The 13,843-nt window shown below is 61.9% G+C and overlaps 1 protein-coding gene across 1 annotated transcript in view; it reads left to right on the top strand.

The window, feature by feature from the left end:
• Positions 1-11,683, top strand: part of ARHGAP35 (Rho GTPase activating protein 35) — a 113,885-nt gene extending 102,202 nt beyond the window's left edge. The window contains exons 4-7 of the mRNA XM_051837363.2: positions 1,119-1,196; positions 1,600-1,731; positions 9,060-9,165; positions 9,330-11,683. Of these exons, the coding sequence (XP_051693323.1) occupies positions 1,119-1,196; positions 1,600-1,731; positions 9,060-9,165; positions 9,330-9,687 (674 nt within the window). The 3' untranslated portion in view covers positions 9,688-11,683. The remainder of the gene's footprint in view (positions 1-1,118; positions 1,197-1,599; positions 1,732-9,059; positions 9,166-9,329) is intronic.
• The last annotated feature ends 2,160 nt before the right edge of the window (positions 11,684-13,843 follow it).

The raw sequence follows: 13,843 nt of genomic DNA, 5'->3' as shown, positions 1-13,843 counted from the left end.
CTGGAGCCTGGAACTCCATCTGGGTCTCCCACATGGGTGGCAGGGGTCCACACTTGGGCCGTCATCTGCTGCATCCCCGCCCCGTCAGCAGGGAGCTGGATGAGAAGTGGCACATCCAGGACTCAGACCGGTTCTTGTATGGGGCTGGTAGCTCAACCCACTGTGTCACAATATCAGCCTCTAAAATAAAGTTTTTTAAGAAAGTTGTTGGGCCCGGCGCTGTGGCGTAGCAGGTAAAGCCGCTGCCTGCAGTGCCGGCATCTCATATGGGCACCTGTTCCAGTCCTGGCTGTTCCACTTCCGATCCAGCTCTCTGCTATGGCCTGGGAAAGCAGTACAAGGTGGCCCAAAGTCCTTGGGCCCCTGCACCCTCATGGAGACCCAGAAGAGGCTCCTGGCTCCAGGCTTCAGATCGGCACAGCACCGGCCAGTATAGCCATCTGGGGAGTGAACCAGCGGACAGAAGACCTCTCTCACTTGTTCTCTCTCTCTCTCTCTCTCTCTCTCTGCCTCTGCCTCTGCCTCTGCCTCTGCCTCTCTGTAACTCTGCTTTTCAAATAAATAAGTCTTTAAAAAAATAACTATCTCCAATTTTCTAAAAAGTATATTTATTTATTTTGAAAATCAGAGCTACAGAGGGAGAGACAGAGATCTTCCATCCACTGATTCACTCCCCAGATGGCCTCAACAACCGGAGCTGGGCCAGCCTCTGTTGCTTTTCTCAAGCCATGAGCAGGGAGCTGGATTGGAAGTGGAGCAAGTGGGACTCAAACTGGCACCTCTGTGGGATGCTGGCGTCTCAGGCAGTGGCCTTACCTACTACGCCACATTGCTGGCCCTAATTATCTCTATTTTTAACATTAAAATTAAATATTCAAGACTGTATCAGAATGTGGACAGAAGTGCTCCTTAGCTGCTATGCTTTGGTGTCATTTTAATTTCTACCATCAAACAAGTACTTTTGAAACTACAAGTGAAAAAAAAATGAGGGAGGAGTTTTGGCGCTGGGGAAGTCACAGGAAGAAGCGTGGCCCCAGGGCTCCCTCCAGGGAGCCACAGGGCACCTGCCGCTGCCTCTGCTCTCCGGAGGCCCTGACACCTGCGCTTGTCTCTTGCAGGGTTGAGCACGGAGGGAATCTACCGGGTCAGCGGGAACAAGTCAGAGATGGAGAGTCTGCAGAGACAGTTTGACCAGGGTAAGAGAGCGCACGTGTGGCCCCGCCTCACCCTGCCACAGGGGAGGGGCATCAGAGGCCCACCCCTGCAAGGCTTCATTTCAAAGACTGGCCCCAGTTTCCCTGACTCACGCCCGGGGGTGAGCGTCATCTTGGGCTTGGGCTACACAAGTCAGGTTGAGGTGCTGAGCCCACTTTGCCAGGGCTGCCTTCCTCCCAGAGGCCCTGCCCAAGGGATGGCCGGGGAGCTGGGGACAGTCTCCGCAGCACCCATCCTCCAGGCTGTGCCAGCCCTGAGCCCCTGCCCAGGCTCCAGGCCAGCCCCGGGCAGCATCCCTGGCTCCTCGAGGTTCCTCTGGCATCTCCCAAGCCCTGGGTTTTCCTGCTGCTTCTGCCTGGCCTCACTCTCCCACCTCCCTTGCAGACCACAACCTGGACTTGGCAGAGAAAGACTTCACAGTGAACACGGTGGCCGGGGCCATGAAGAGCTTCTTCTCAGAGCTGCCGGACCCCCTGGTCCCGTACAGCATGCAGCTCGATCTAGTGGAGGCGCACAGTGAGTCCTGGGCCTGGCCCTGGGTGGGGCGGGGTGGGGGGTGGGCTGTCGCACCACAGGAGTGGGTCGTGCCTGGGAAGGGACACTCTGGCCCCTGGAGCTGAGGCTGACAGACGGAGGGAAGGGAACTAGGCAGGTGCCCCAGGGGCACTGCAGTCCGGGCGCGGCCACTGCGTATTGTGAGCGTTCGTCTGATGCTTCCTCCAGCACGCCACTTTGGTGCCAGGCTGGGGTCGAATCCCTGCCCCTGCTCCCCTGCCCTGCTCCCCACCCTCCTCCTGCAGCTGAGAGGAGATGAGGAAAGTCTGGGGGCGGGGCCATGGAAGAAAGGCCTCCTTAGCAGCAGGTTACGCTTTCCAGGCTGCCTGTGTCGCTCTCCCACCTCGGGCACGGGAAGGTAGCAGTGCCCTGCCCCAGGCCAGCTCTGGAGGGAGAGCACAGCCAGGTGGCACCGGCCAAAGGGTCGCTTGGTGCCGCTGCACATCAGCACTTGTGGGTGCCGTCTCCCCTGCCCCACCAGCTGTCCCCGCTGGCCGCCTCCCGGAGGTGTCTGTCCACCTAGAGGCGTGTGGCCTCACCAGACAGCCTTTCCCTGGATTTTGTGTGCTGCCACACGCGGCCTCGCCTCTCGGAGCGCCGCTCTGCATGGCATTTGCTCCTTGTTAGCCAAGGGCAGTCGCCCTGCTTGGCACCTCTGATGGGCCAAGACCGACACTGCGCCCGAGGGTAAGGCAGAGGGAAGGAAGCTGCTCCCCAGGCCCAGGGCCCCGCTGGGAGAGGGAGTCCCCAGCAGCGCCGTGAACCCCAGGGCGGCTCCGCGTGCGAGCTCTGAGAGGCACGGTGGAGCCTGCCGAGGCCCCGGGTTTCGCGTTTCCTGTGATGCTTGTCTCCTCCACACGGGCGCCGCCTTCGCCTTTCTCTGCCCACACTGTGTCCACAGCCCCTAACGTCTGAGCCCACCAGGGCCCGGGTGGGAGCATGTGGTGCTGGGACTGCCCTCTGAGGTCGGGTGGCAGGGCTGCTGCCCTGCTGCCACCCGGAGAGGGCTTCTCCCAGCTGCAGAGCGCGCAGGAGCTCTCGCTGGAGCTCCGTGCGGAAGGCAAGAGGGGAAGGTGTGCGCGGTACCAGCCGGCTGCAGGTTCCTGTCTGCTTTGTCCACTTGGCGCCATCTAGAGGTCTGTGGCGTCCTGGCACCTGACCGATCCCATTGTTTGTGCAGGAGCTGCTGACACCACACCTTTTTGGGTTTGGAGGGGACAGATGAGGGAGGTGCTGCTGATAGGGAACCCGCTGCCCTTCCGCGGGGCTTCCTCCGCTGCCACGGCCCGGGGCCGCTGCAGCCTGCAGAAGGGCGGAGGTGTCCTTCCTCTTCCCATCACGCATTTCCCGTGCCCCACGCTGTCAGCCTGGGCTCCTTCCTTGTCTTGAACCTGGCCGGGAAGGGGGCGTGTCTCACTGACCTGAGACCAGTGCTGGGCCTGGCAGGGCAAAGTTAGTGTTCAGGGACATCACAGAGTGAAGATGGCCGTGCCCCAGGCCCCTGGCTGGGGGCGTCATCTCTCAGAGCGTCTGACCACCACAAGAGGCCCCAGTGTCTCCGCCACACGGCTTGTTAATCCCACAACTCACGAGATTCAGTGTTGCCAGAAATGGCCCACAGATGGATACTTGTGGTCAGTCACTGGTGGTTCTCCTGTCCCTCTCACCCCATGACCGCGGGGAGGTGCAGAGGGGAACAGCCGCTGAGTGTGCGCCAGCGCTGGGCCTGGCCTGGCTGTTCTGCCAGCCATCTCGTGTCACAGGTCGGCCTCTGTAGTTCTCACAGTAACTCTTTGTTGTTGTTGTTGTTGTGTTGTTAAAGATTTATCTATTTATTTGAAAGGCAGAGTTACAGAGAGACAGAAGCAGGGGGTCTTCCATCCTCTGGTTCACTCCCCAAATGGCCAGAGCTGCGCCGATCCAAAGCCAGGAGCCAGGAGCTTCTTCTGGGTCTCCCACGTGGGTGCAGGGGCCCAAGGACTTGGGCCATCTTCTACTGCTTTCCCAGGACACAGCAGAGAGCTGGATCAGAAGTGGAGCAGCTGGGACTCGAACCAGCGCCCATATGGGATGCAGGCACTGCAGGTGGCGGCTTTACCCACTACACCAGAGCTCTGGCCCCCTCACAGTAACTCTTTTTTTTTTTTTTTTTTTTTTTAAGGCATAGCTAGATAGTGAGAGAGAGAGAGAGAGAGAAAGGTCTTCCTTCCATTGGTTCACCCCTCAAATGGCCGCCACGGCCAGCGCTGCACCGATCCGAAGCCAGGAGCCAGGTGCTTCTCCTGGTCTCCCATGGGGTGCAGGGCCCAAGCACTTGGGCCATCCTCCACTGCACTCCCTGGCCACAGCAGAGAGCTGGCCTGGAAGAGGGGCAACCGGGACAGAATCCGGCACCCCGACCGGGACTAGAACCCGGGGTGCCGGCACCGCTAGGTGGAGGATTAGCCTAGTGAGCCGCGGCGCCGGCCCACAGTCACTCTTAAGGGGTATAGTGTCACAGCTCCGTTTTGGAGAGAGGAAAACGGGCTCTCAGAGGCGACCCGCTGTCCCGGGGTCACACTGAGTGGCAAGCTAGGGCTGGAGTCCCCGCCCTCCGTGGGGGTCCACTGGGATGGCATGCAAGCTGAGCTGGGCGTGTTCACACATCTGCAGGGAGGCAGGGAGAAGGCTTCCTGGGGGAGGCAGCTGGGCCGCGGCCCCCCACAGGGAGAGAAGACTTGCTCTCTCCTCCCGCAGTGGCTGCCTGTCCTTTGCTCTCTGCACAGCCTCCCCGCTGCCTGTCTGCAGTCTCTGGGCAGCCGCTCCCACCAGACCAGCGCCAACTCCACCTCGAGGCTCTCTGCCTGCAGGGCCCTCGGGACGCCCTCACAGGATCCGGTCTCCTGGGGCTGGGAAGACCAGTGGTTTCCATCAGACGTCAGAGGGACCTGGGGCCCCAAACTGGGTCGGAGCACTGGCTCGTCTTTGTTCCCATGTGGCAAGGACACGACTTTGCTGGAGATGATTGATGACTGACTGCCAAGGTCGCCGTGCAGTCGGGCCTTGCTGCGCTCTGGGCTGCAGGTCACATGGCACTGCCCGTGGTGCTGCTGACCGTGGGCCCCGCCTTCCTCATGTCTGTCCCGATGGCTGTCCCCAACCCCTGCCAGGCCCTGGGTGCACTGGGACAGATGGCAGTGGACAGACAGTACCCAGCCCTGCCCCGGTCTGGTGGGGCACGAGACAAGCAGCAGGTTGTCCCAAGGTCATGGTTGTCCCAAGGTCATGCCTCAGGAGCAGGACAGCCTGAATAACCCATTCCCAGCCCGCAGAGTGAGCTCCTGGCTGGGAGCCTGGCCTTTGCTTTCCTTGTGGTCCAGGGGTGCAGTCCAGTAGCAGATTCAAGCCCGGGGGTGTGGCCTGGCTGCCGAGGACGGCGAGCAGAGTGGCCCGGCAGACCTCGGGATCTGCGTTGCTCTGTCCCTCGGTGCAGCCGCGGGCTGGTGTTCGCTTTGATGCCCTGGTTTGTGTGTGCTGTGAGAACTGCAGAGGGCCGGTCTCTGCGTGGCCTCTGGCTTCCCCCTCTCTGCTTCCCGAGTTCCTGGGGGCTCAGTTCCTCTAAACTGCCTGGTCTGCGCCCAGACTGTCTTGGTCCACTTGGCCCAAAACGCCTCTCCTGGACTTGCTGTCTCAGTTGACTGCCCTTGGGTTCAGAAGTACGATGTCGCTGCATGCTTAGCTGGAGAGAACAGCGCCCTGCAGGCCCCCGGCTGTTTCCTTTCAGAGGAGCTGCGTGGCACCAGGGCACCAGGGGAGGCTGGCTGAGGCCCACCCACCGTGGCCCTCGCCAGCCGCACCCAGCACTCGGGAGAGTGTGGCCCTGCCGTGCGCACAGGAACAGCAGTGGGCCCGTCCCTCCCACAGCCGGGCCTCACCCGGACATCTCCTGTGTGCCAGAGCCGCCACCTGAGCCTGGAGGAGAGGGCCGTGGGGCCTGAAGTGACCGCTCACCGGGACGGGCCTGCCGCAGGCTGCGACACAAGGCCCAGCTTTGCCTGAGGAACCCAGCCCCCTCCTTGCTGTCCCCCTGAGCGCCTGGGCCGGGCAGCCTGGGGGAGGGAGAGGGCACTGGCTGAGAGCTGCGCAGGGGGAGGCGGAGAAGCCTTTCTTTCTATTTGTTTTTTAATTAATTTATTTGAAAGAGAAAGAGAGCAAGAGATCTACACACTGGTTCACTCCCCAAATGCCCGTGGCAACCAGGGCTGGACCAGGCCCAAGCCAGGAGTCAAGAACTCCATCCAGGTCTCCCACGTGGGTGAGGGTCCCAAGTACTTGGGCCATCATCTGCTGTCTGCGGCCTTCCCAGGGGCATTAGTAGGGAGCTGGACCCAGGGTCTCCGATGGGGACACAGACCTGCCAGGCTGCGTCCTAAGTGCCGTGCCGAATGCCTGCCCCAAGGAGACTTTTTTTTTTTTTTTTTTTTTTTTAAGATTTATCTGTTTATTTGAAAGTCAGAGTTACACAGAGAGAGGAGAGAGAGAGAGAGAGTGGTGTCTTCCATCTGCTAGTTCACTCCCCAATTGGCTACGACAGCTGGAGCTGTACAGTCCAAAGCCAGGAGCCAGGAGCTTCCTCTGGGTCTCCCACACGGGGTACAGGGGCCCAAGGACCTGGGCCATCTTCTACTGCCTCCCCAGGCCACAGCAGAGAGCTGGATCGGAAGTGGAGCAGCCGGGACTTGAACCAGCGCCCATATGGGATGCCGGCACTGCAGGTGGCGGCTTTACCCGCAATACCACAGTGCTGGCCCTGGGAGATTTCTGACAATGCCCTGTGACCTGTCATTATCCAGGCAGGCTCAGTAACCCTCACCCCACAGGAAGCAGAGAGAAGCGGACAGCGGCTTTGCCGGCCCCTTTCCTGCCTGCAGCCAGCAGTCGGGGAGGGGTGCAAGTGAGACTGCTCTTAGGCAGGGGTGCCGCTGCACCGCGCCGTCAAGCGCCTAATTCAAGGACACACAGCTGCGTTTGGGTCGTGCCTGCCCTACAGACACCTGTGCTGGGCGTGCCCTGGGAGCCGGGCCTGATGCCTGAGGGAGGCTTTGAGCCACACGCGTGCTTCCCGCGTGTTCTCCTGACTGTGTTTCAGCGAACGGGAATGGCACCGGGCTGTAAGGCTCGGCTCTCCTGGAGGCCTGTGTGCTCGAGGTCGAGCCCATGACACGGGTCCTGTGTTCAGAGGGAGTGAAGCTCCACCCCCGCGGCCCATACTGGAGGGATGGTGCAGTCCAGCTTCCTGCCGTGTGCCCTGGAAGGCCACAGATGGCTTCCTGAGTCCTTGGGCCCCTGCACCCACATGGGGACTCAGATGGGAGCCCCTGGCTGTGTAAGGGCACTTGGGGAGTGAACACATAGATGAAAGGTACCTCTCTCTCTCTCTCTCTCACTCTTTCACTCTTTCACTCTCTCCCCCTTTCAAGTAGATGAAAATAAAACTTTAAGATTTATTTCCAGGGCTGGCGCCGTGGCCCAGTAGGTTAATCCTCCGCCTGCAGCACCAACATCCCATGTGGGCGCCAGTTCTAGTCCCAGCTGTTCCTCTTCCGATCCAGCTCTCTGCTGTGGTCTGGGAAAGCAGTAAAAGATGGCCCAGGTGCTTGGGCCCCTGCACCTACGTGGGAGACCAGGAAGAAGCTCCTGGCTCCTGGCTTCAGATTGGTGCAGCGCCGGCCATAGCAGCCAGTTGGGGAGTGAACCAGCAGGAGGAAGACCTCTATGTCTCTCTCACTGTCAGTAACTACCTCTCAAATGAAGAAGACCTTTAAAAAATTTATTTCCTTTTTTTTAAATATTTTCCCCCAAAGAAACTTTTATCTAAGGAATACACACTTAATGCTCTTCATTAGTACAACTTTAGGAAAGATTTATTTCTTATTTTGATTACTTATGTGGAGTGACAGGTTTTCCATGCGCTGGTTCACTCCCCAGATGGCCACAACAGTTAGGGCTGGGCCAGCCCCAAGGCAGGAGCCAGGAAATCCAGCCAGATCTCCCACATGAGTGGCAGGGGCCCAAGTCCCTGGGCATCTCCCACTGCCCTCTAGGCGCAGCAGCAGGGAGCCGGATGGGAAGCCGAGCGGCCGGGACCTGAACTGGCGCTATGATGTGGGTGCTGGCGTCTAAGAGTCGATATGACTCACCCACACTCTCGGACCCCAAAATGCACCGGGCTCCATGCTTGTGCACCACCAGGAGCGCCCCGGGCTCCATCCCTACCATCTTTGCAGCTGCCCCCGCTCCGGGTCCTGCAGGTCTGCCTGGGGTGCCCCGAGGAGGAGCCGCTGTCAGCCGGCAGGGGCCCAGGGTCACAGCTGCTTGGTGTTGGGGTCAGATCCGTGCCCAGGACCACCGCACTCCTCGGGCAGCTCCCCCACTGCGTCCCTCCAGGCTCCCCACGGATGCGACACAGGCGGGGAGCCCCGAACCCCTGTCAGAGGCAGCCTGCGCCCCCGGAGCAGTGAGGAGCCCTGGCAGCTGCCCCCGCCGCCCCACCCCACCCCACCCCACCCCATCCTTGCCGCACTGGCCGCACTGCATGGCCACCAATCCTCCTTCCCTTGAGCCTCCTGCTGCTTTTCCCCGCCCTCGAGACACACTTCGGTTCCCAGCAACCAAAGCAGGCCAGGCCCTCCGAGACAAGCCAGGACCCCAGAGTGCTCCTCCCTGCCTCGGGCCGAGGGGGCTCCCTGAGCTAGACCCGGGGAGATTGGGTGCTGCTTCCCTCAGAAGCTCAGGAACCCCTGATGGGTCCAGTGTCCCCACTGAGAGCTGCCCCAGAACCCGCCCGCTGCTCCCACGGCGGCCCCCTGTGTGCCGGCAGGGGCAGAGTCCTGGCCTCGTGCGGGTCCCTGTGCGTGGTGTGTGGGTGGCTGTGCAGTGCTCGCTTGTCCGGCCAGGAAGCAGGCGGCTCCTGCGGCAGGATGCCCGTCTCCAGGGGCAACTGGAGGAGCAGCCGGTGGGACAGTGGGCTTCTTTATGGCGGCATCTCTGGACGGCTCCGTCTTGGGTGGGGCCAGGAAGCCCCAGGCACACACAGAGTGCTGCCCTTCAGCAGGCCCGGGGTACAGAGGTCGGCCTGGCTCCTCGGCCCATGCCGCCCCAGGTGTACCAGCTCTGGGGAAGAGCAGGCTGGCCCGTGTGAGCCCCGAGCTGGCCGCCAGCCCCACCCTGTGCTGCCTGGTACCTGCTCCGCGCCCAGAACACCCCCCCCCCCCGCCCCCCCCGACTCAGCCATGAATGTGTCTCCTCAGAAATCAACGACCGGGAGCAGAAGCTGCACGCCCTCAAGGAGGTGCTGAAGAAATTCCCAAAGGAGAACCACGAGGTCTTCAAGTACGTCATCTCCCACCTCAACAGGTAGGTCGCTGGCCGGAGACGGAGCGTGCGCTGTCGGGCCTGGTCCGCGCTCCCACCAGGGCCCCGCCCTGCTTCTGTCTGCGCGACCCCTCTTGGTGGGAGGAGCCGCGCCGGGGGGCGGGGCCGGGGCGCTCCGCCCTCACCGGCGTCTGCTGTGCCCGCAGGGTGAGCCACAACAACAAGGTGAACCTCATGACCAGCGAGAACCTGTCCATCTGCTTCTGGCCCACGCTGATGCGGCCCGACTTCAGCACCATGGACGCGCTCACGGCCACGCGCACCTACCAGACAATCATGGAGCTCTTCATCCAGCAGTGCCCCTTCTTCTTCTACAACCGGCCCATCAGCGAGCCCCCCGGGGCCCTGCCCAGCTCCCCCTCGGCCGCCGCGCCGGCCGTCCCCTTCCTCACCTCCACGCCCGTCACGAGCCAGCCGTCACCCCCCCAGTCCCCGCCACCCACCCCGCAGTCCCCGATGCAGCCGCTGCTCACCTCCCAGCTCCAAGCGGAACACACGCTGTGAGCTGCCTGCCGGGGCCGGGGCACCGCAGAAGCAGACTTCTCCCGGATGGAGCTGGCATCCGGCCTTGAACAAAGCCAGGTCGGCTGGGGCAGGGCCAGGGCCGCGTGGCCCACCCCGTCTCCTCCAGACCCCGCAGCCCGGCGCTGCAGACCTGGGGCTGACTGCTGGCAGCGGCCGTGAGCGCAGCCGCTGGACCTGGACCCTGTGAGGCCTCCCGCGCACCTGCGCCTCTGCGGAGAGGGGTGGGGTGCTGGCCCTGACCCGAGGCCTCCCTGAAGAGAACACTTCCCGTCCACCCTGCCCTCTCTCCACCCTCCGCGTCTGCGCACAGCCCTGCGGCGGGGGTCCCGCCACCCCGAGGTACATGCTGGGCCCCTGCCCTGCAGGAGGAGAGCCGGAGGCGGCGCGCGCCCTCCCACCCCTCCCGCAGCCCACCGCGCCGGCTCCAAGAGACGCCCAGAACGGCGGGACACTGGAAGAGACGGGCAGCCCTGCCCATCGCTAAGAGGAAAAAAAAGAAGAAACCCCGGACCTCAGAATCCGGCCCCTCCGCGGGGGCGGCGCTGGTCTGGGGGCCCCTTCCCCAGGCGGTGTGAGCGGGGGAGGGCGCCTGACACTACGTAGCTATGGGAACACTACTTGGAAGCGTGCGTTTCTGGTGTGTGCGCGTGTGCACACGAGGGCTGCCGGTGCTCACGCGTGGTGTAGAATGGGGTCCTTTCACCCAAGCCCTGGGGGCCACCTGGGGAGCAGGGATGGGGGCGGCCCTGGGGCCAGCGGGGCGAGCTGGCCCAGCACTGCAGTGCTGCGGGCTGCTCCACGTGGGGGCTGGGCGCTAAGGTACCCTCGGGAGGGTGGAGGGCCGCAGCCTGTTGCACTTTAAGTCTGCGTCTGTGGTCTGCTCCGGCTGGGCGGGGGCCAGGCCCCCACGCGCTCCCTCTGCTCCCGAGCCGCTGCGAGCTGCCTGTCTCCCTGTCTTCGCCGCTGGTGGCAAAACGTGGTGCTCGGGAACAGTAGGTCAGCCTCTGAGACACGGCACCGTGCGCATCCTTGTCCTGCGTCCGCCCCTCCGGGCGGGGCTGGCTGCAGGGGCGGGCCGGGCCGGGCCGGGCGGCCTGGAAATGCCTCTCTGCCCTGCCGGTGCAGTCTGCTCTTCAAGGAAGCAAGGGCGACGCCCCGAGCAGGCAGGCGCGGAGGAGCCCCCCCGCCCCCACAGCGCCATGGCCCTGCCCCAGGCTGTGCCCTCTGTGCTGCTGCCGGTGGTTTCTCGGGTGCAGGGGCTGGGGAGGGGTGCGGGACACCTGTGCTTCGTCCCCTTCCCTTGCAGGGTTCCGGAGCCCCCTCGGGAGGCCGCCTGCCCGCCAGCCCAGCTCGGCTCCGGCTTGCAGGGACCCGAAAGCCTGGTGCACGGAGGCCCCGCTTGTTTCTGTTTGTCCTGCCCGCTTTGTGCGGCTGCGGCTGGGGCGGGAGGCCACCACAGCCCTGAGTCGGCACTGCCTGTGGCTGGCCCTGGCCCTGGCCCTGGCCCAGCCAGACAGTGCTCGCTGTCACCGGGGGTCGAGCCTGCTGCTGGCTTCCACGGTGAGCCTCATGGCCGCGGCCGGGGATGCCACAAGAGTGGGAACATTGGTCACAAAGAGGATGGGCGGCTCGCGACCTCACTCGGGATTGCTGCTGTGTCCACACTGGGTACCACACAGGCTGGCCCACCGGCTGTCCATCACTGAGTTCCTGCTCGGTGTAGTGGCTGGTTTTGCCCCAGTGACCAGGAGACAGAGGGCGACACAGGTGCAGCTCCCTGGTGAGAAGGGGCTGGGAGGGAGACCGAGGCCAGCGGCCCCCTCATCAGACCCCCAGCAGCCACTGCGTTCGTGTGTGGTCAGGACAGGGCGTAAGTTATTGCTTGCATAAAAGAGAATCCTGTTCCCTGTGTACATTTTTAAAAAAGGAAATGTCTCGGACTCGTATGGGAATAAAATGTGTTGGAAAATTTGGACCAGCGCTGCTGCGGCTTATTTTTCTGGTACTTGTATTTTCACATGTTAAATGATCTTTATATATGTTGAATTAACAAATATTTTGAGTTTCCTGAGAAGAACAAGAACTTATCCACGGTGTTGAGATGTGTTGGTAGTCTGGCTGCGTGCCCCGTCCTGTTCTGCAGTGGAGGTGTGGCTGTGGGCGGCACGCCTGGGTTCCGTGGGACCCGCAGCCGGCGTCGGGAGCGGCGGCCGGGAACAGGGCCCCAGCCCCGGCCCCGGTAGTGCATGGTCAGCCTCCACGGCTGAAGCATCTCGGACAGAGGTGTTTTTGTTTGGTTTTGTTTTTTAAAATCATGTATTTGCTACAAAATATTGTACTTGTCTCAATGGGAATGGTGTAAAAACTGAAAAGGCCTTATGTGATATGTATAGTTAATAAATCAATCTTGTAAAAAACCAAAGCGGAGAGAGATGAAGGGGGCCCTTGGCCCCCAGCCCCCGCCTGCTGCTCGCCCTCTCACGATGACCCATGGACCCACGCAGCCGGGATCACAGCTCCCCCTGGGCAGTGCTGAGGCCACACTGCTGGCCCTGGAGTCCACCTGCTGGGCAGTGGAGGTGGTGCCAGCAGGGCGCCAGGCAGGCCTGGAGCCGGCTGCCACGAGGGAAGGCACGAAGGGGCACATCTGTCCACCAGCACCCAGGAAGGGGCCTCGCCACCGGAGACACCCCGCCAGGCCCCGAGAGAGACCTGTGCTCCCGCTCCCCCCTCGCCCTTGGGCTTCTGAGTGCCTGCTGTCCCAAAGGACAGCTGCAGCCATCTCCACGCGTGTCCCAGCTGGTCACTAAGTCCCCCACACCCTAAACCTCCTTCCCCACCCCCATCTGCCCTTAACGTGTGGCAGGAGCAGGAACTATTCCAGGTACAAGATCCCTTTTCCAGTGGTCACGGGGGACTCTCGCCCCACCTGCACCTGCCAGTCTGCTGCCCCTCCATGTCCAGTGCCACAGTTGGTTACTTCTGGCAGAGAGAGAAACAAATTTTCCATCTGCCAGTTCACTCCCCAAATGCAGGCGACAGCCAGGGCTGGGCCAGGCAAAAGTCAGGATCCCAGAATTCAATCTACATCTCCCACGTGGGTGGCAGGGACTTAAGCCATCACCTGCTGCCTCCCATTAGCAGGAAGCTGGAGTTGGGAGCAGGTCCAGGACTCAACTTGGCACCCAAGTGGGGTCCCAGCCAGTGCCCCCATGCCCGCCCTGCTTCCCCCCGCCACAGTCCCCATGGGATCCCACGCACCTCTCCCTCAGCTGCTGTGGGCATTTGTGAAAACCTCCGAATCACTTCACATCTCTTGATTTTTAAAAAGACTGGTTATTTGAAAGAGTCCCAAAGAGAGAGAGCATCCATCCATTGGTTCACTCCCCAAGTGGCCAGAATGAAGCCAGGGGCTAGGAACTTCATCCAGGTCTCCCACGCGGGTGCAGGGACCCAAGCACTTGGGCCATCTCCCGATGCTTTTCCCAGGCCACGGGAGCTGGAGTGGAAGTGGTGCAGCCGGGACTCGAACCAGCGCCCATGTGGGATGCCGGTGCTGCAGGCCACAGTTTCACTGGCTACGCCACAGCGACGGCCTCACACGTTGCTTGTTTTTTAAACCTGCTAGATAGGCCGGCGCCGCGGCTCACTAGGCTAATCCTCCGCCTTGCGGCGCCGGCACACCGGGTTCTAGTCCCGGTCGGGGCGCCGGATTCTGTCCCGGTTGCCCCTCTTCCAGGCCAGCTCTCTGCTGTGGCCAGGGAGTGCAGTGGAGGACGGCCCAAGTCCTTGGGCCCTGCACCCCATGGGAGACCAGGATAAGTACCTGGCTCCTGCCATCGGATCAGCGCGGTACGCTGGCCGCGGCAGCCATTGGAGAGTGAACCAACGGCAAAAGGAAGACCTTTCTCTCTGTCTCTCTCTCTCACTGTCCACTCTGCCTGTCAAAAAAAAAAAAAAAAAAATTAAAAAAAAAAAAAAGATAAACTTGCTAGCATATCCTCCCGGTATACAGCTGGCACTCATACGTGTGCTTACAGGAATCCTGAGCTGGTGTTCAAACCTTGGGTGCTTACCTACAGGTACCTCTCCAGCCACCTGCTCCATCCAGAGTTTGGGGGGCGGGGCATCTGCA

Source organism: Oryctolagus cuniculus, chromosome 18 (genome assembly GCF_964237555.1).
Source record: "Oryctolagus cuniculus chromosome 18, mOryCun1.1, whole genome shotgun sequence".
In the NCBI taxonomy this organism is placed as follows: Eukaryota; Metazoa; Chordata; class Mammalia; order Lagomorpha; family Leporidae; genus Oryctolagus; species Oryctolagus cuniculus.
The sequence above is the reverse complement of the archived record's forward strand: the minus strand, read 5'-3'. Positions and strand labels throughout refer to the sequence as shown.